The sequence below is a fragment of the Equus przewalskii genome, chromosome 17 (assembly GCF_037783145.1).
Source record: "Equus przewalskii isolate Varuska chromosome 17, EquPr2, whole genome shotgun sequence".
In the NCBI taxonomy this organism is placed as follows: domain Eukaryota; kingdom Metazoa; phylum Chordata; class Mammalia; order Perissodactyla; family Equidae; genus Equus; species Equus przewalskii.
The window spans coordinates 55,483,760-55,505,339 of NC_091847.1; the positions used below are offsets into that span (position 1 = coordinate 55,483,760).

Below are 21,580 nucleotides of genomic sequence, written 5' to 3' on the forward strand. Positions count from 1 at the left end.
TGCTCCTGTGTTAGGTGCATATATATTTATAAGTGTTTACGTCTTCTTGGTGGAATGTTCCTTTTATCATTATATACTGCCCCTCTCTCTCTCTCATTGTCTTTTTTATCTTGAAGTCAACTTTGTGTGACAACACCTGCTTTCTTTTGTTTGCTATTTGCTTGGAGTATTGTCTTCCAGCCCTTCACTCTGAGCCTATGTTTGTCTTTAGAGCTGAGGTGTGTTTCCTGGAGGCAGCATATTGCTGGGTCTTGTTATTTAATCCATCCAGCTACTCTGTGTCTTTTGATTGGAGAATTCAGTCCATTTACATTTAGAGTGATTATTGACATATGAGGGCTTAATACTGCCACTTGATCTCTTTTTTCCTGTTTGTTCTATAGTCCCATTGTTTCTCTTCCCTTGTATTTCTGACTGCCATTTCAGTTTGGTGGTTTTCTGTGATGGTTTTCTCAGTTTTCTCTTTATTTATGAGTTATGGCTTTGCTTTGATTTTTTATTTAGTGGTTACTGTAGGGTTTGTATAAAAGTTCTTGTAGATGAGATAGTCCATTTTCTGATAGCCTCTTATCTCCATTAGCCTAAGCAGTATCCATCCCTTACCTCTTCCTCTTCTGAGTTATTGTTGTCACAAATTATTCTGGGTTTTTCTCCCCCCCTGAGGAAGATTAGCCCTGAACTATCATCTATTGCCAATCTTACTCATTTTTTGCTTGAGGAGGATTAGCCCTGAGCTAACATATGTGCCAATCTTCCTCTACTTTATATGTGGGTCGCTAGAACAGCATGACTGATGAGGGGTAGCTCTGTGCCCAGGACCTGAACCCACAGACCCAGGCTGTCTAGGTAGAATACACTGAACTTAACCACTACACCCTGGGTCCAGCCCCACAAATTATTCTGTTTTGTATTGTGACTTTGTAACTAAATTGAAGTGTTTACAGTTATTTTTGATGCATTTCTTCCCTTTATCTTTTGTTATAATAGTGTTTGCTAACCTGTTCTGATAGACAACTGTGTTTTCTGATTTTTGTCTGTCTGTTTATCTCCTTGCTCAAAGATTTGTAGACCTTTGCCTTTTTGTTTAAAGTATGAGGGCTTTCTTCATCATTTCTTGTAAGGAAGGTCTAGTGGTGATGAACTTTCTCAGCTTTTGTTTATCTGGGAAAGCTTTTATTTCTCCATCATATCTAAAGGATGGTTTTGATGGATAGAGTATTCTTGGCTGAAAGTTTTTGTCTTTCATATTTTGATTGTATCATTCCATTCTCTCCTAGCCTGTAAGGTTTCTACTGAGAAATCTGCTGAAAGCCTGATAGGGGTTCCCTTGTAGATTATTTTCTTCTGCCTTGCCACCCTTAATATTTTTTCTTTGTCATTGACTTTTGTCAGTTTTACTATTATACGCCTTGGAGAAGGTCTTTTTGCATTGATGTAATTAGGAGTTATATTGGCTTCATGTACTTGTAAGTCCAGTTCTTTCCCCAGGTTTGGGAAGTTCTCAGCTATTATTTGTTTGAACAAGCTCTCTACTTCTTTCTCCCTCCCTTCTCCTTCAGGAATACCTATAATCCTCATGTTGCTTTTCCTAATTGAGTTGGATATTACTTGAAGAATTCTTTCATTTAAAAAAAATTTTAGTTCTCTCTCCTCCTCCACCTGAAGCATGTCTATATTTCCATCCTCTAAATCACTAGTTCTGTCCTCCATAAATCAGCTCTATTTTTCAAGGATTCTAGGTTATTTTTTATCTCATCAATTGTGTTCTTCATATCCAGAATTTCTGTTTTTTTTCTTATAGTTTCAATCTCTTTGGTGAAGTGTTCCTTCTGCTCATGAATTTTATTCCTGAGCTTATTGCACTATCTTTCTGAGTTTTCTTATAACTCATTGAGTTTCTTTATGACAATTACTTTGAATTCTCTGTCATTTAGATTTTAAAATTCTGTGACTTCAGGGTTGGTTTCTGGAGTCTGGTCGTTTTCCTTCTGCTCTGAATTGTGACTGTAGTTTTTCATGGTGCTTGATGAACTGATCATTTGCAAGCACATTTGTGGTAGTATCAGGTCACAGATTCCACCTGCCACCACTGGGGGGAAGCAGGAGATGTGTTTCTGATCTCACCCCATCTGCTGGAAGTTGTGCGGATACAGTAGGCACTCCTGCAGGCCAGGATAGTGTTTGCAAACGCATCAGGCTGCCACCGCCTCTGCTTATACTTGCTCTGGCTGCTGTGCTTTGTGGGCGGGGCTTCTTTGCATGGTCTGAGCCAGGACCACCCATGGGGGCTATGACAGCATGGTGGGAGCTCCTGTAGGCCAGGATAGTGTTTGCATGCATGCACAGGGCTGCCCCTGCCTTCTCTTATAGTCACGTTGGAGTGAATTCCCACTGGTGGGGCTGCTGCAGCATGGTGGGCACTCCCATAGGCCAGGATAACATTCATACTCAGGCTGGGTTGTCCCTGCCTCCTCTCAAGAGTAGTACTGGCTGCTGTGTGAGGACCTGCAACCTGGCTTGCTGCTGCTGGGGTGGGGTAGGGGAGTGCCCACCTAGCTTCATTGCTTCCCAGGGATCCAGTCCATCCTCTGTCAGGTGATCAGCTGTGTGGGTCTCTCAGGGGTCCTGAGGTGCTATGTGGGTATCCTCCACTCATTAAGGAATGTCCATTGAGTTGTAATTCAGAGGGGGAGAGAAAAAGGGAACAGTTCACTCCGCCATGTGCCTGATGTCACCCCCCTTGACATGTTTTCTAATAAGGACAGGAAGCATCGTTTGGCATAATACCTGGTATCAGTTCCCAGTTTTTTATGATAAGGTTCAGAGTTGTTGATAACCCAAGAAATACCAAGGTCATAATTCCCTTTGGCACAATAAAGTGTCCCCATTACCAAATTCACAATTCAGAGATGGTAGAGTTTCAAGCAGTACTGCTCCAGCTCCGGGTGCAGCTGGCCCAGCTGCTCATAGCACTCGGCCACCAATGTGAACTCCTGCAGGCGGTAGTAGTGGTAGCTGAGCAGTGACAGGCCGGTGCGGCTCCTTGGGCTCCACTGGAGCTCCCCACCCAGCAGCTGCACTGCCTCGGCATAGTGGGAATTCCAGATGAGCCGGTATGTGATGGTGGTGAACTCACCATCAGGGATCTGCGCACTAGCCAGCCCCGCCATAACTGCCAAGAGCTTGTGTGTCCAAGTTACTCAGGCAACTAGCTGACCAGAAATGGAAGACTACAACATATTTGTTTCTTTATGTGCTTTGGAAGTTAATTTGTAGTAGAAGGAACTGGTAGGATTGGAAGGGAGTCACTTGGGTGACTGAGGACACTATGTTTCCTAAACTTCTTAAGCAAATGGAAAAATTTCCTCCAATATATACTACATTATCTCATATTCAAAGATTCCTTCAGGTTTTCCTCCAATTATAGGACCATCCCCATCAACTAGATACATGGTAGTAGCTCAGATAATACAGATTAAAAATGACATAGAGACCATACAGTAGCATTCACAATGAGCCGAATTCTTGGACAGATATGATAGAATTTCAGCACCCAAGGATTTCATGCTACAGGTGAATTATTCTGTACATAAGTCATCTGAGTACCTATGTAGCCTAAATAGTTGAAGGGAAAAAAAATCATTCTAGCAGGAATCCCTAGTGTTTATCAAAAGCTATTAGGTTGACCCATAGAAATTGCTGTTTTTATAGGGTGAAACTGTCACAATCAGCAATTTCATATGATTCAATCTAATACTTTTGATTTTTTCTAAGTCAGGTCAAGTGGGGTTGATAGTTATATTTATGAAAAGCAAAGAGGTAAGGGGTGGGGGGAAAATAGTAAAGCTCTTGTAGCTTATAGAAAATTAACTGCCTGAGCAGAATGAGTGGGGTTCACAGTGAGAACCCCAAAACAGTGAGAGGGTTTTGAATATGAAACTGGCATTATGAGTCTACCAGATAACGTTTCAGAATCCATTGACAGACCATTCCGTCTGTTGTGTGAGCAGGAGAGGAGTTTGATGGGCTCATGGGAATGGTGTGGAATATTTTTCCTTTTCCAAGAAGCTACAATGTGGAAACAAACTCTAGCACTCAAGTGCCCTAAGTTGAAACACAAGAATCGAGAACTGAGTTGTAAGGCTACCTCTGTTATTATCACTATTAAGGATTAGTTATGAAAGCAGTAAGATCGTGTCTTATGTTCCATATATTCAAATTATTAACAAATGGGGCAAAAGAAAACCATGGACATTTGTTTGTCAATTGTTTATTGTCTCCACATCACAGTACCATAATTTTGTTATGGCACAAGATGTCCCACTGAATCTTGCACATTAAAAATAAAAACATCTAGAACATAAGGAATTTTTGTTAGATAAAACAAACAACTGTATTGGAAAACTCTCCTAAAACATACTAAAATCTATGTAAAATGTATGCATCACAAATTAATGTAATTATAATGGTAAAATTTGGAGCAGAACATGCAATCCTTGAAATGATTATTGATGTCCACATGTCCTATACATGAAGGAGTTCTGGACTTGATAGGGCCTAGTATCTGCTTGATGCAATCTTGTCATGCAAGTTTCCCTCAGGATATAGCAAAGCACAAAAGATACAAAGGAGAGGGAACAGAGACATTACAAATACTATTAGATAACTTCTTCACTTATTTTTGGATTTTTTTCATAAATCCTTCTAGGGTTCAAATTCATTTTATTATATTTCATTTTGTATGGCTTCTCAAAAGTTACATCTAAATTATCTTAGTTATAATTTTAAAGTGTATACAAAATTTCAGCATGTAACAAATAGAAAGATGCCAAAGGATAAATAGAAAGAGTGCCAAAAATAGACAGCCATTTTACAAATGCTGTTATCAGACATTACTACATATTCCATCCTATAATCTCGTAAATCAAAGCTTTCAACTGTCTGGATTCATACGTGACTGTATTCTTTCCAATATGCATTCTTTCTTCTTCTAGGGGTTGTTCAATAACTGCGGGTATGTTCCTGCCAAAAAGTTCACAGTGTTCTAGAAACTGGACACATTCTTGAATAACACTGTCACGAAGCACAATCATATGTTTTGACATGTTTTCTAATAAGGACAGGAAGCATCTTTTGGCATAATACCAGGTATCAGTTCCCAGCTTTTTATTATAAGGTTCCAAGCTTTTGATAACCCGAGAAATACCAAAGTCATAATTTCCTTTGGCACAATAAAGTGTCCCAATCACCAAATTCACAATGCACAGATGGTAGAGTTTCTTATCTGGGTCGTCATAGGAGAGCTGCTCTTCCTCCTTTTCAATCTTCCTCATCAGCTCCTCGGCTTCTTCATTCTGACTTGTCATAATATAGGAAACACAGAGGTTAGCCAATACGATGGCACTGACGTTCAGGATGTTGTCATAATGCTTCTTGACTATGGGCTCATAGAAACCTATGGCTTCTTTGTATTTGTTTTCCTGCATGAACAGAACATGAGCCACATTCAGCTTCCACACATCATGGTCATTACAGAATTCCACAGATTTTCGGAAGATCTTTTCTACCATGGGATAGTTTTCAAGGTTCCAGTAGATTTTTGCCTGGGCCATCAACACGGGAATATACTTCTCAAGGGTGTCATCATACTCATTCACTGCCTTTTTGACAGCTTCATCATCTCTACTGTGTCTTGCTTCCTGTACTTGTATGGTGAGTTTCCGGAGCTGCTCAGTCAGCAACCCTGCTAGCCCATCCAGCTTAATGAAAGCCTCTTCAGGAGCCGTCTGGCAAGTGATCATGGCATCCAAGAAGTCGTAGAGATAGGGTGTGAGGAACTTGTAAGTCAAATGGGCATTCTCTGCCAGGACATCTGCCGCCAGGTCAAAATACTCATACTTACAGTAGAGCAGCAACAGGTTGCCAAAGGTCTCTGGGGGAAAGGGGTTCTGTTGAAGCAAAAACTGTAGCTTTTCAAACCCTTCTGTAGGTCTGGAGTCCATGTTCATTAGCGCCTGGTTGTGCAGGGTCACAGGGTCTAACTCTTCCTCTGCCCTAGGCGGCATGTCAGTGAGGGCTTCCTGGGCCGCCTCATAGTTTCTCAGTTGGTATTCTATGGCTGCCTTGAGGTTGAAGGCTTCCACCAGAGCTGTCTGGTGAAGGACTAAGGTGTTGCCAACACTGCGAACATCAATGCCCTCAGTGGCCATGCCCACCCCTAGCTCTGGGTGCTGGCGGATGCCGCGCTCAATAATGTCTGCGATGTGCTTCAGCGCTGGGGCATAGTGCCGGCTGCTGTAATAGGCCAAAGCCAGGTTGTAGGAAAGGTCAGGCCGGTAGCCCGAAGCCTGCAGGGCCGCGGAGAACTTGGAACACGCGGCTTCATACTGTCCCTCTTTGTAGAGCAAACAACCCAGGTTGACCTGGCCATCGGGCTCGTTCTCGCCCCCACTGTCCTCGCCCTCCCCGCTCAGGAGCTGCTCCACTAGGCTCCTGGCCCCGGGCAGGTCGCCCTCGCTGTACTTGATGGCGGCTTGTAGACGGAGGACCCGGCTGTGGTAGGCGGGGTTGTCCAGCAGGAGGAAGGCGACCCGGGTGGCCTCTGGATAGAGGCAGGCCTTGTACAGGGCCTGGGCCTGGTACAGGCGGTACTGCTCCAGCTCCGGGTGCAGCTGGCCCAGCTGCTCATAGCACTCGGCCGCCAGCGCGAACTCCTGCAGGCGGTAGTAGCAGTAGCCGAGCAGCGACAGGCCGGCGCGGCTCCTCGGGCTCCGCTGGAGCTCCCCGCCCAGCAGCTGCACCGCCTCGGCGTAGCGGGAATCCCGGATGAGCCGGTACACGACGGCGGTGAACTCGCCATCGGAGATCTGCGCACTGGCCAGCCCCACCATAACCTCCGAGACGATTGTGCGTCCTCGTTACCAAGGCAACGAACAGCCCGGAAACGGAAATTTGTTTGTCCGGAGGTTACTTACAACGGAAGTAGCCGGTTACGAACAAAAAGGAATCACTGACGTGAGCCTTTCGGTTACCGATTTAGCCCTGGACGACTGGGCTGCGAAGGTCGTGAGTCACGGAAGGGAGACGGAGAGTCTCTTCGTAGTTCAGAGACGGAAACTCTATTCCCGGCATGCATTAGTCCCTGAGCGCCGCCGCTCGGGACGCGGCCGCACTGCATGCTGGGAGTCGTAGTCCTTGAGGGATCTAACCCGTTTGGTGGGGTAGTGAGGTTTCACTGGTCTCCTCTCCCTACAGTAGAGGAGGTTTCTTTGGCTGCTTCTTGTGGGTCACCTTGGCGTCTGGCGGGCAGGAGGAGGTTTTGTGGTCCGAAGTCCCTTGCGTTTTTGAGCCTTATACGCTATGTGGTGCATACAAATACTGTTGTTTTGCGTTTTTGTTTTTGTAAATTAATGGCAAGGAAAAAGTGGAATATCTCCTGGAATTAGAGTAGGTTCTGTTTTTAAACTGCCTTGAGGGCACTCTTTCATAATAGGCAGAGACTAAGAGTCCTTATTTTTGTCATTTCCACAGGTTGATGATAGGATGGTTTTGTGTATCCTGTCTGGTACTGAGAGACGTTCAATTTTAGGTCCAAGTGTCTCTCTCACTGCTTTTTCATAAACAATTATTACTGAGCCGAAGTTGGCGTTTAAAGTTGTCCATGTCTATTGCCCTGGTCCTCCAACTTTAACTACAAATTAACCCATCTTCCTTGATCTCCCTACATGGCCATTGATCTTCTGTGGTCTGCATTGGCCTGTCCAGTACCTAAGATAAACGGTGTCTGAATAAAAGCATGTCTTTGCTATATGCTTAAAGACTTCAGTGCAAATCCTTTATCTGCCTCCTCTGTAGTTTTGCAGCCCATACTTCTTTTCTATATATACATTTCAGAGCCAATACCAACCATACTGTATGGCACTCTATTTGACCATTTATATATATATTTTTCTAATCTTAATAACTTTGTATTATGTATTAGAGACAAAGACACTGTGTACTAGAAAGTTTTAAGTAATTTGCTGAAGACCACACAGCTAGATAGTTGGCAGCTGTGCCATGAGGTCCAACAGCTAGTTTCAGTAGGAAATAGTGGCTGATGAATAATCTATTACATATATTTCCCATGGATGAGTTTAAGGGCATAGTGTTTGGTGCCAAGTTGTATGATGGAAGAATAGTGTCTTTTTTCTCTATTAAAACAACCAACCAACTTGGTGTGGGCAGTAGAAATTTGAACTACCAGGCCTGAACTGCAGTTGTGAGCAGATGTTAGGAAGTAACTCGTGGGGGTGCTGTAGCTCCTAGTCACCTGCTATAGCTAGGAGAAGACTTCTGCAGGCATGTGATTGCTCTATCATAAAACAACTGACTTTGTGTAGTCATTCAGTCTTCTCCCTTGCTGAGAAATTGGCAGAGTTGTGTCCTTCTGGGTGGGACCAGGCAAATAACCTCCCACTGCATGAATACCAAGAAAGGGACAAACTGCACCCATTTCAGAGGGGTTGGGTGGGGCCCCGACCCACCTAAGATTCCCCAGAAAATCTGCTGCTGAGAACCACTATAACCTACTCCGAGGCTTCTTTCAACCTGCTCTCTGGTGCACTCTTTTAGGGCCTTCAACCCAGTGAAGTACATGGGTTGAGGGATGCTGGCTAATGCTGCTCAGTAATTTGGGAGGGAGGTGAGTGGGTGGGTGGGAGAGGATCGTCACCTTTATGGCTGCCTGACCACACTTGTCCCTTGGAAACTCAGGCTCCATATTTTAATCCTTGTGTATGAACTGTTATCTTGGGTAAGTTGCTATTAAATCAAGGTGAGATGACAGAACATGGAAATGAGAAATTGCTTTTTATATCTTTAGTCTGTCAGTCTGTTTTTCAGAGCTGAAACTGCATCATGAAAGCATTCGCCTTCCAATGGCTTCTTGGAAGTGTGTGAAAAACAGGACTATCTGCTCTCGCCCACATTTCTCTGACCCCCTCAGGCATCAGCTGAGGTTCCCCTCTTTGTGTTGGTACTATCCGTGAGTGGCAGCAGAAGGGGGCAGGAGGGAGGCCATTCTGTGTCTTCCTCCTTATTTCATGTGCTGCTGCTCCCGAGGCCTGGCTGGAAAAAAGCAGGACATTCGGCTTAGACAGATGGAGGGCAGGGTCATTTTCAAAATGAAATGAGTGCACAAATCACACTGTGAAATTGGCATGACCATCACTGCTGCTGTGATAGACTGACTTTTATTCAGTCTCTGATAGGCAGTTGGGGAATAGATTAGTTTTTTTGAGGGGCGGGGGAGGGATAGTGAAAGAAGGGACTTTACTTAATGATAGAAGTTCTGGAAAGCAATAAACAGAGTGGAATATTGTAAAATGACATAAAGGATCATTTTGTTTCCAACAGAATCTTGAAAAGCTGGAGCATATATCAAAAAGTAAGTGTATCATACCATTCCTAGCAAAAAGAAAGCATTTGGTGGTTGCAATAAAATGATTTAGTGCCTTATTGAAAGGAATGAGGCTTTGAGAAAATGGTGTTGGACTCAGGGTGGATTTTGCTGTGTAACGGGAGGCATGTTTACCACACAGAAGAATTCCATTCAGGCAAAATATATAGGAGCTAAAAGCATGATGCTTGGTTCTTAACATGCTTATGTTTCTGCCACCAGCATGTGAGATGACCAAATCCCATGTATATTCTATTACGCATTGTCTTTTATAACTAGTTGGAAGGTATGTTTTCTCATTTATCCTGTAAATGCGATCACTTCCTATTGGTAAATGTTGGTAATTTATGAATAGCTCAACAACCACGGCTCTCGTTGAACATCGTCCCTGCTAAAGGAAGACCTTCTGCAAAACCATTTTTCCAGTTATTTCTTTTTCTCTTTCATTCCAGGCCATTTTCAACAGGATGGCTAGTTTGGGGGGCTCAGTTACCTTGCTTCCTCTCCCCCCATCTCCGAACATAAACAACAGGGAAAACAGAATAAATTAGTGCTAAATTGGTAATGTAATTGACTTTTAGGAGCATCTGTTCAAACTTTTAAGACTTTCGGAAAGATTGTATACCAGATCAACACCTGGGGACATTTATGCTCAGATGGTGAGACATTTAACCTCATTATGAACTCTCCTTTTGCTGGTAGTTCCAGCTTTATTAATATTTTAATTAGATTTCCTTCTTGGATATACCTTGTTTTTATCAAGTAGCTTATATTTTGGGGCTTATGTGTTATTATGTAAATTAACTTATCAGGGAGAGCACAGTAAAATTATGGTTTATAAATGGAATTAGCAGGGAAGGTACAATTGTGGATACTGACATTTAAAGAAAGCAACCAACCATCCACACAAGGAGTGGCTCTAAGCCCCTGTGTTTATGCAGCACTTTCTGTACCAGGACCAGGTCCTGCTTTGCCTAACTTCCTTCGTTAATCCTCACAGCCCTTCTGTGAGTTAGGCGCTGCTTATTGTTGGCCCCACTCGAAAAGCTTGGGCTGCAGAGCACAAAGAAGCCAGTGGTTGCCGCAGCCAGCGCGAGGGACTGGTGATTGCTTAAGCTGGCCAGCAGGGGCCACACTGCACCTCTTCCCTCTCTCCCCCTGGGCACCTCCTCTCCAGTCATTTGAACTGGCTTTGGATCATTTACTGCAGTTTGTTCTAATAGAACAGGCACAATGGTGTAAGAATTTTAAAGTTTAAGCACCGAAGCCATTGTGTAATTGTATGGCATCAGTGTGGCTGGTGGCTCTGCATCAATGCGATCCCCCTGTGTAATTGCCCATGCAAATTTGAGCAATCTGTAACCAACGCAGGAACTCGCATTCGGCCGCAGACTCTTCTCCCTCCAGGAAAACTTCAATAATTCGAAGACCTTTTGTCATCTTTACAGTGCTCCATGGACGGGGCTGTCCCAGTATCCCTCTCACACAGGCAAACATGACAGATCAAGACAAGGTTAATGGGCTCAATTGACAGTCAAAATTTAAATTGTAGTATTTGGATGCATGCTTGCCTCTTTCAGTCCTTAAATCACCCTTCTCAAGAGAAATAAAGATTATTCCAGAGCGTTAGTTAAACTTTAAGCATTTTATTAAAAAGAAACATATTTGGGTCTCTTAAAGCAGACTGTTTCAAAATCATGGATTAGTTGCTTGTGAAATGGCCAAGCAGTCTATAATGTAGTATTCTTATAATGAAACATCAGCCTGGGAAATCTACACAAAGGGAGTGACTTCAAACAACTCCATTAAAGACATATGTCCCTTCTTTTGTGTAAAACAATACCAATGAGGAAGCAAATCAGCAGGGGATCCTTTGTAGATTATTATGCATCAAAATGGCAAAAGCAATCTTTCCCAAAGGGAAAGACTTAACAAAACCTAGCCTCCTATTTCCATACTATGCTGTTTCTTTTTTTTAAAAAATTCATCTAAATATGATTTAATCTAAGTCTAAAGAAAAAAACTAATTGCGATTCTAATACACACACCTACACACATAAAATGAACACAGATAAATGATGGCCTCAAATAAGACTTTTTTTTGTACAGCAAATACTTCATTTACTTAATAAAACAAACATATTTCTGTACCAGTGTATACATTCAACAAAATTGGCATAGATGTGCTACACGGATAACTTGGCGTTAGCACTGTTGAGAGATGTACCAAGTATGCAAGAACATTCAAAATTCAATTAGAAAAGATGTACCACCCAAAATGACTAGCTGAGGGAAAGGTAGTAACACACACAATGTAAGCAGGACAACAGGCATTGCTAAACCCATGTGCTCATCATGGCATTCTCCAGACACACTTCAATTTTTTCTCTGCCATCTCTGTGTTTTATTCTCTTATTGCTCACTTAGGAAACTTATGAGATTTTGGCCTTCTTGTAGCCAGCCTCAATCTTTAAATTTCCTGATACATTTGAGTTTTGAGAGTTCTTTACAGTACATGGCAGAACAAAAGTTTTAGCGACTGTTATTCTGAAGCAGATAATGAAACTTCACTACAATGGGACTGCCAGAGTTTCCAGGGTCCCAAAGTAGGTTTTGTTCTGTTGCTTTAATGAATCCTTTTTTGAGTTTTTCTTTTTTCCAGCCCAAACATTTTTCTTTAGATTTAAATGTTCCCCTAATATGTTTAGATTTCTGTCCTGCTTAAAGGGAATTGTTTCACACTATTACTGGGGATGATACTGTATTTTATCTTTCTGCAATTCGTTAAGAGTCAGAAGGAGAAATGGATTTTTAAATAATTGTACTGCAAAGAATATTGAGCAGACTCTGTTTAGTAACCCAAGGTAAGTGGATAAAGTATGATAAATTTTGCTACATGAAAAAAGCAAGTGGATTCCTGTAGCATTAATATTAGATAATATTATTACACTAACAAAATTGTAAAGATTAGTTCTAACCCAACGTGTATGCAAATATAAAACACCTGGAAATGCATAGACATCTCAGATTTTAGAAACAGAAAATGCACATGCAATTCTAACTTCTTTTGACTCACTTTATAAATTTACTTCTAAATTAAATTGACTATCATTTATGGGCTATCTATGATATGAGTTAATCTAAAATTGTCCCTTATGAAATAAAAGGATATATTTAAAAAAAATTATACTGATGACCATATCTTTCATGATCACTAGAGGCAGACTCAGACACATCTGTGGTAAGGTTGTTTTTATATCTAGCCCATATATGTAACTTTTTATTTTGTCTTTAATGAGAAGATGATCTTCTTAGGTTTGTTCCTATTTTATTTGAGAAGAGTAAACAAGACAGTCATCTGGAAAAATTTTAAAAAGTTAAATACAGCTTGGTTCTTTGGTGTGGAAATGAACTGAATAAGTCAGCGCTTTTATTTTATAGGTGGAAAACCCGAGACCTGGAGAGTCCCAAGATAACAGGTCCAGCCGGTGGCCAGGCCAGGATGGAGCCCTGGGCTACTGCGCACTGGGTGGCGCCCTTGACAGTTTGCCAAGCTGTCCCTACTGCCTGGGTTGTGCATGTATTATCTATATACTGACTAGCAAGAGAATAAATAGTATGTCCGAAAAAATACATCTTGTGGAGAAAGTAGGATGAAGTCATTTCAACCATTAATGCCAAGAGACCCGAGGAAGCAAACAATCTGGTTAGTTGGAGGTTTTATGAGAAAGCTCACATTTCAAATGCCTTCCTCTAATAGGAAATAAACATTAATAATAAGGATTGGGAAAATTTCTCCTTCTCTATTTTGGAAAAGCAGAACATATGGATAATGACACATGCCTCACATTCTTGGAAAATTATACAGTATTTAGAAAAGGGATTAAAAATATCTCAAACTCCCAAGAGTTCAACCTCAAACCGCTGGGTTGTTGGCACCAGGGAGGCTGCTACCCTCCTTTTCCACTGCTTCATGGTCCTGGAGGAATAGACGCATGGCATTAGTCAGCAGTTTCTGAATTTTGACCCACAATGGCAAAGATACCTCGAGACAGGAAAAATAGATGGAGGCAATTACAAACAGCTACTTGATTGATGGTTGACATTGTCAGGGCTCCACTGTATGGCAGATTGCAATGGTGTTGAACTCCCCTTGCTACCAGTGGATGTTGCTATTGGCAACCGTGCAGTGAAGCCAATAAAAAGACAAGAAAATGAGAGGAAAACTCAACCTTAGTGGAAGCCATAGGGTTTGTGCTATAAATTATGCTCCCCTTAGCAATATGCAGCATCAATGTCCACGGTAGCTACAGTGCTTGTAGCAGCCTGCAGTCTCCGTCGGACCCTGGGTCCAGTTTTATCATAAAGCACATGCTTTAAAATTTTGCTCTAGATAGACTGGCATCTGTCTGTCTGGGCTATTTATTTATTGTTGGGGAGGATAACAGATGTGGGTTCATCTCGGCCTCACACGGACTGATTTTCAATTCCCATTTGTGATATAAACATGATGTGGCACAATAGATAGAAACACCTGCAGTGCTTCTGAGTGGCAGTCACATGACCAGGGTCTGTCCCTAACTCCGCCCACCCTTTGTTCCTCACCTGAAGGAGGGGAGACAGCCCAGCAGAAGCTGTTTTCCTTTATAGCAGAGTGATTCAGAAAACTAGCTTAATAAAATCCATAAATCTGAACAACCTCCTCTTACCTGCTCTGCGAGGCCATTCTTCCTGCACTCATTCTCGCCTCTCGTTTCTGCAGTCTTCCCTCAGAGACGGCTGTAAAGACTAGCTGGGAACACGATTTTTTAGGGCTCCCACTCCTTCCTTCTCTTTTGACAAAGCCTGCCCTGCTCAAGTATCTCTCTTTTCTAAGTAATTGATGGCAGGATTCTGGACCTTCATTTTTTTCGTGGGAAGCGCTGTTTTTCTTTGTGTGGGTTGACTTTCCCCTTTCGTTCGGCAGTTCTCTCACCACCTCCTCTGTGCCCAGCTCTCTTTATTGGTGGGCATCTTTTGCTTTACCTGCTCCCCCTTCCCCCCTCCTTCTTCTCCTCTTCCTTCCCACCCCCCTTTGCCTGGTTTATAATTTCTTTTACTTTATTTCTTGCCACATAGACTCTTACTTCTCTCTCAGGAGCACCTGCTCTTCCTTCACTTCTGTTTGGGCACCTTAATTTACCCATTCTTTAAACATTTCCTGAATGTCTACTGTGTGCCAGGAAAACAGTGTCCTCTGTGGAACCTGGCCCCTATTTCTTTAATATTTCAGTAGTAAAGTTAATAACTGATGCTGACCAGTAACAACAAGAACAAAGGTGGTTTGTAAATTTTAGATTTCTCAGAGCTGGAATGGACTTCAAGGTTCATGTAGTCCAGGGATTTTCAAACTTCTCAGAGCCCCTTCAGGGACCACCATGTGCATAATCAAAGAGATGAGGATTCGCAGGGGCTCTGGATCTCCCAGCCCAGCTTCAAACAGAGGACTTCAGCTTTTAGATGTTTCATATCTTGGGGATCCCTTATAAGATTTATTTGAACAAACAATTCTAAGGTTAAAACATCTTTGAAAATCATTTCCTAGTGTAATCTCATCTGACAGATGTGGAAAGAGGCTGGGAGAAGTTAAGTGACTTGTCCAAAGACATCCAGTCAATAGTGCTGAAGCTGGAGGTCTAAGCCTGGCTTCCAGCCGGCGTTCTTTGGATAAGGCATACCATGTCCTCAGTCTCTAAGTGTCCTCAATCTGCTCTAAAATGGGAAGCAAAGTAGCTTTTTTGCCATTGCATCTATTTAATTGTTTTTTCTTACCTATTATAAACCTCGATTCCTATAGAATATTTTTCTCTGCCTAAACTCTTATTTTTTAACCTTTCAAGCATTATTTCTTACACTTAAGAAAAAAATCCAAAACTGGGGACCCCTGCGTTTGGCTTCAGGTTAGGACTGGTAGTATCCTTAATTTTATACCAAAACTCATCACTAGGAGAACTCAAGGTAGTCAGTGATCGTTCTCCGTGGCTCTGCTGTGTCCTGTGAAATGCCTCCCTGCTGGAAATACTTCCTAAATGTTCATGTGTCACTTGTGGTAAATCCAGCTATAGATTTCCTTTCATCCTTACCTTAATTAAAGTCTATTAATCCATTCCTTCTGGGAGAAGGCTTAGTCTACAATGAAGGTTGAATTAAAAAAATGAAAAAGGGGACCACGATCCCAATGCAGTGTTACAAATCTCGTATAAACACAGTCAGACAAACGCGTTTGCTGTATTGCTACTGTGGACCTTTTTAGGGGGAAACTGGGAATGCTTGGTAATTGTAACGATAATATAGTTTATCTTTTAGGTAGGCAATTCTAAAGGCTCTGATCCATCATTAAGAAGCTTTAGGATTCAAAATAAAATACCTCTTCTGAATACAAATCAGGATTTTGGGGACAGTCTGGCACATGAGGGCGCTCGGGAGAGGATGCAAAGGCAGGCATTGTTTGGCTTGTAACAAATAGAAGAGCCATTTACAAAATGAAGCAGGACTAATCACGTTTTCACTGTTCCGTGTTCCCTTGGCAAAGTGTGAGCAGGGCCGACAGTCCTCAGGTCCTGGATCAACAACGGTCCTCTGCCCAGAGCCTTCGTCTCAGCCCATGTGTGTTCATCAGGGAAAGTCGAGGGTCCTGCTCCCTGCCCTACCTCCTCCTCTGTCCTTCCTGCTGACTACACTTCAAGGAGAAAGCCCAGGAAGGCTTCCCAGCACATCCCCGAGACTTCAGGTCTGTCTGAGCTTTAGGGAACAAAAGGATGATGTGGCTGGACCCAGGATGGCCCTCAGGCCGCAGTCATCTTGCAGCAGCAGCTGACTGGAGGCTTACTTTCTGTCTTCCCCGGCCACCGTGAGGCTGGCAGAGGAGGCCGAGGCAGCGGAGGCTAGCAGCCTTTTCTGATGCAGCTCCTCCCACTTCCTTCTGTTCACAGCCACTGAATCCAGCATCGGCTTCAGCTTCACATTGACCTTCACCAACGCCTAAAATAAAACAAAAGCAGGTGGGGGAGACAGAAATCGAAGTCCTTGACATGATTTCCCAGCTTTCACTTGTGAGGAGAGTGGAAACTGGCTGTAAGAAATGAAAGTGATGATTATTTTGGTAAACATAAGCTGCTTACTAGAAGTAAACATGCATTTAACACCATTATGTTATGTTAATAGAGCCTATGCAGAAAATGAGAAAATGAAGGTGGCTGTGTACGACTAGGGGGTGCCAGCAGTGTAGAATATGATTCTGTTTTCAATGCACATCAAGCCAGACGGGAAATGAAATACCCAGCTCACATACATCTACTAATATGTCTATCTTTGCCTGCTATCGAAGCCTACAGATCTCAATAGACCATGAAGTTAAATTTTTACAAAAATAAACCTACCATTTGCTCCACCATAGATGACTCTGAGTGGACTTACCCGAATAAGAAAGGCCTGGTAAAACCCTGAAACAGGAAGAGATGCTCATCTTTCAAGCTAAGGAGCTGAGAGCTGTGTTAAATGTACAGATCGACACGGGACCATGTTTGGAAACAGACATGAGAGAAAGGAAAAAGGAGAGTGGAAGAGAGGGACGGAGGGGTTTAAGAGAGATGAGGGAAGAGGAAATGTAGGCTGTGGCCAGAGGCTGCCTGACCTTGAAGCTAATGAAGCTCAGGATTCAGGATCCTTACTTGCACAGGATCCTTCCAAATATTTTCTTTTTGTACTTAAATTTTGTGTTACTTTTTAAAATGAGCCCCCTACTCCCAAATGGTATAAACTTCCGGCCTCACAAAACCTGGATCGTCGCTGTGGTGGAACAAGAGCCCCGGAAGTAAGATGGCTCATTTGAACTTAATTCAAATGAGTGATTCTGCGGCTCTCACATCAGAGGGCTACTGAGGGTCGGGGTCGCGGCTGAGGGGAGGGGGCTAGAATCCTGCCTCTGAGCTGGGGGCTAGGATAAATTCAGGAAGCTCGGGTTCCATAGGAAATGTCTTATAGGCCAGAGGGGCACAGAGTTTATTCTGCTCACAACGAAAACTCCATTATTCTCTGCCTCACTGTTTCTTTTTTTTTAAGTAAAAGGTGAATTTTAAATTTCATAGAGTCCCTTTTCTTTCTTTTAAATGCATGAATATCTACATTTTCTTGATTTGAAATCTCTTTTACTTTTCATTATGAAAGGCTTCAAACATATTTAACCAGAAAAATATGATCAGCAAAAACATCTATTAAGCATCTATAGGCTAATAAGTATGAATAATAACTATGAGAAAAGCCACTCATATAAAACATATACAAAAAGGGATTTGGGAGCCTTTTAATTTTCTGGATGGCTCAATAAAAAAGGTAATAAGATTTTGATGACAATTTAATCTTTTTTAGAAACATGGCCTTTATCCTTTTGAAACATGAGTTTGTTTAAAAATAATATTTCTCTTTTTGTAGTTATTTTAAATTTTTTAAAGTAATATGTGTGAATTTTAGAAAATATAAAAGTAATACATTAAAAAGAAGAAGAAAATAGAGATGATTTACAATCTCACAGCTCAGAGAGAACCACAGCCAGCTTTTGGTTGCTGCTTTTAGTGAGATTTTTCTATTATGTTTTCTAATTGATTAAATTATCCAAACATCTAAAATATATTTATATGGTGGTATTTTTACAATAGCAGTTCACAAATGGACAAAATCTAATGAGAACACATGGATTTTAAGAATTTGCATTTCTTGGACCTGTTTTCCATCTTCAGGGTCACAAGAAGTGTAGAAACCTGGAATCCGACATGGATGATGAGGCGCTTCCACTTATGAACAACTAATATGTGTTAAATACTTTGCCAGCTGCTCTCCATACTTTATCTCAGTTATTCTTCACAATACTCTGCATTTTACAGATGATAAAACATGCCCCTCACACGTTAGGATCACATATGCTCTTCAGTCCTTCCACTACAGGAGGAAAGTAAGAATCCATATAAGAAGTCCTCTTTGCTAAGCTTACCATTTGTTTTGGAAGCTTTGGAGAAAACCATTGTTTTTCTCAAGTAAAATCAAGGATAGGACACTAACCTGCCATCTAGAATGAGTATATAGAGAAAGCTGTCGAGGATGTAGGATAGAAAGATAGCTCTAAAAAAGGCAGGAAGAAAAAAACAAAGAATAATAAGTTAGACATTTTGAAATTGTGTGGCTTCAACCTTTATCAGTATTCGATTCAAACCAGCCTATAATTTTGTTATTCACAAGTTTTTAGAGAGTCTGTGATGGTGAGGAAGAGACTGAGGTCACTCTGAGTGTGACTGATGATTATTGTCATCAAATTGGGGTGAGCCTGATGCCAGGAACTTCCTTCCTTTCTTCTTACTGACTTATAACTGTCTTTTCCTTCCTTCCTCTCACCCATCCCTCCTGGATATGTACAGAACTCTCTTGAATTCTGACACTGTTCATTAATGGAATCTGTATGTCACTTGGGGCCTCCCTACCTCTTGAGATTTAAGTAAAACTTGACCTCAAACCTATTTCATGCTCTGAGGACCTTTCAAACACCTCGCGTGATTTCCACATCTTAACTTCCTTGTGCTTCTCTTGGACTTCCTTCTTGAGTCCATTTGGGCTTCTTGATTCCACTCTGCATCATCACCAAGGCAAAGTTCCATTTAACTTCCACTTCTCACAGGGAACCCTATCATTCTGAACATTTTGGGTGCCTACTAACGTGACTGAACATTAGAGGTTGCCATAGGTGAAGTGACTTACCCACTTACTCAGCCTACATACTCCTCCCCATCTCCAAGGCCATGGGAAGAGTCATCTAGTTTTCTCCCCAGCCCCATCTCACTGTTTTCTTACAGAGCTGCCCTGCCAGCCACTGTCTTCCCTAGAATTCTGGTGAATCAAAGTTTCTCTCTTGTTATACTAAACCCTATAATGTAGTTTTTTAACTTTTTCCTGTAAAGCAATGAATATAATAAGGATCATGGAGCTGTGGGGGTGTTAGCTCATGGAAAGGTGATGTTCCCACTTTATGCCTTGGGTCTGTGTTGTGTGGCCACAGATTATACCTCACGTCCCATGTTGACACCTTGCAGGTGTGTCCCATTCATCACAAGAGGAACAAAAGGTGAACACATGACGAAACCACTGTGATTTCAGCACACCTCCTGAAAAGCGTTCTCCGAGCATGACCTGTGGTCAGGGAGTAGTCAACAGCAAAGTCCCTCAACAGGAACAACAGCTCTTCATGTTGAAGAGGAACTTCCGTAAGCTCAACTGCAAACCGCTTGTTAGTAAGACCTAATCGATCCCCTCAAACAATCTTCCACTCCAGGGAGTTACAGAGATACAAGTAAAATGTTACTAGATGTAAGTTAAGCGGGAACACTCCGCCCTGGCTGAGGTGGTGTCCTTCAGCTCCATGTCTCTTACACGGAGCACATTCTCTCTCTTAAAAGCATTACTTATCATACCAAACAGCAACATCTAATTTTAAATCAGATGTATTAGTTATTCTATTTGAAAATAAAACGTAGCCACGTAATAACTTGGGCAGTGATCAAAATCCCCTTTATTTGCATGAGAAAAATGGAGGTGCCTGTTTTCTGCTCAGTGCAGTGTTTTTATTTAGACAACAGTGTGAGGCAGTAACGCATGCTACGGTGTTATTTAGTATGGTTTGGCACTGGCTCCTCTTCACTCTGATCAAGGCTTTTAATTAAACTGACTACTATAATTCCTATGGAAATTAGTGTTTATGTTATTTTCCTGCTACAAAAGCATTTCTCTCAAACTTACTTTTTTTAATCCCAGGAGTACAAATTGGAATTATTTTTTTTGCCTGAAATGTAATTAAAAACTCATTTGATTACTATATTTCTGGCTCTGTTTTACTTATTAAATTCCTGTAATCAGTTTTCTTTTATGAAGCTGCTGGGAAATGATCTCAAAAGCTACACATTTTTCTCTTCCTTGGCAGGTTCCCGAGCATTTACCAAATTACATTCATAGCACCTGCCCATGATTCGAATTACTCCACCAATTTATTCCTTAAACCATTTAAGTTTATTTGGCTTAGCCCCAAACAAGCGATCTAGCTTTTGTTCTCCCTCTTGCTTCCTTTGTGTTGAATAAAATAGTTTTTTTGGAGGGGACATATTTCTCAGAATTACTTCTTCTCTTTGTTTCATATTCTCCTTAAACACAGAACTGCCATACTAGAATATTGTTTTCCTTTGGCCAGTGCTCTTTCTAGGCAAAGGTAGCAAAAATCCCATCCTGAAGAATACTCTTACTCACACTATAAATTTGTTACACAAATGCAGTTAGCTAAGCAAATATGGAACTATTAGAATATTAGGAAAGCAAGGGATTATCCACAAACCTAAATTCCAAGATTTACGGTGATTACATGCAATGTGCCATCAGAAAGATAACTGCTCCCAGTATTTAGCAAGATATGAATATTCCTAAAAACTTATCAGCAAGTGACACCTGATGTCTGAGCGAACGCCACTTCCTTCCTGATTCCATTCACACTCCATTGTTGAGTCTGCTTGTGACCAGCATGTACAGTTTATACCATCCTTTATTTATGTTTTGAATAAGTAATACATTCACAAAGGGTACAAAAGTACAGTCTAAAATCTCCCTTCATCTCCTCCCCCAGACACTTAGTTTCTCTCTCTAAAGGCAACTGATATGATCAGTTTCTTGGGTATCCTTCAGGAAACATTTAATGCATATGTAAGCATATATAAATATACCTCACATAAACTGCATATGTATATGTATATAATGTATATGTGTAATACATTATATACATGTATAATGTATATATGTATAATTAAATTGATTCCATCACCATTTTGGGTGTTCCCTTCAGAGAAGGAGTGAAATAAAAACCTTGTGGTACAACATTATTATGATGCTTGAATGAGACCAAGAGTACTATGTAGAAATTAGCATCTGGAGTATACAGAGAGGAAAGGGACCAAATTCTAATTTTCTATTGCTATGTCACTGAGTTTTTCTTCTGCAGAGCTTAATCTGCTGTGAATCCCATTTACTACAGCTTTCCTCTCAAAAACTGTAATTTTTAGTTCTAGAAGTTTGATTCAG

General features: G+C 41.6%; 2 protein-coding genes across 2 annotated transcripts in view; both read right to left on the reverse strand.

Moving 5' to 3' along the window:
- Positions 1–4,254: 4,254 nt before the first annotated feature.
- On the reverse strand, positions 4,255–7,799 carry LOC103566577 (intraflagellar transport protein 70B-like). The gene has a single exon (XM_008543027.2). It carries the CDS (start codon positions 6,888–6,890, stop codon positions 4,896–4,898), a length of 1,995 nt encoding a protein of 664 aa, XP_008541249.2. The 5' UTR covers positions 6,891–7,799; the 3' UTR covers positions 4,255–4,895.
- A 6,507-nt stretch (positions 7,800–14,306) lies between these two features.
- The window catches only part of PDE11A (phosphodiesterase 11A), a 389,196-nt gene continuing 381,922 nt past the window's right edge, over positions 14,307–21,580 (reverse strand). The window contains exon 20 of the mRNA XM_070580289.1: positions 14,307–16,459. Within this exon, the coding sequence (XP_070436390.1) occupies positions 16,304–16,459 (156 nt within the window). The 3' untranslated portion in view covers positions 14,307–16,303. The remainder of the gene's footprint in view (positions 16,460–21,580) is intronic.

Excerpts from the sequence above, each read along its gene's own strand:
- LOC103566577 (XM_008543027.2), bottom strand. The coding sequence starts at position 6,890 with ATGGTGGGGCTGGCCAGTGCGCAGATCTCCGATGGCGAGTTCACCGCC.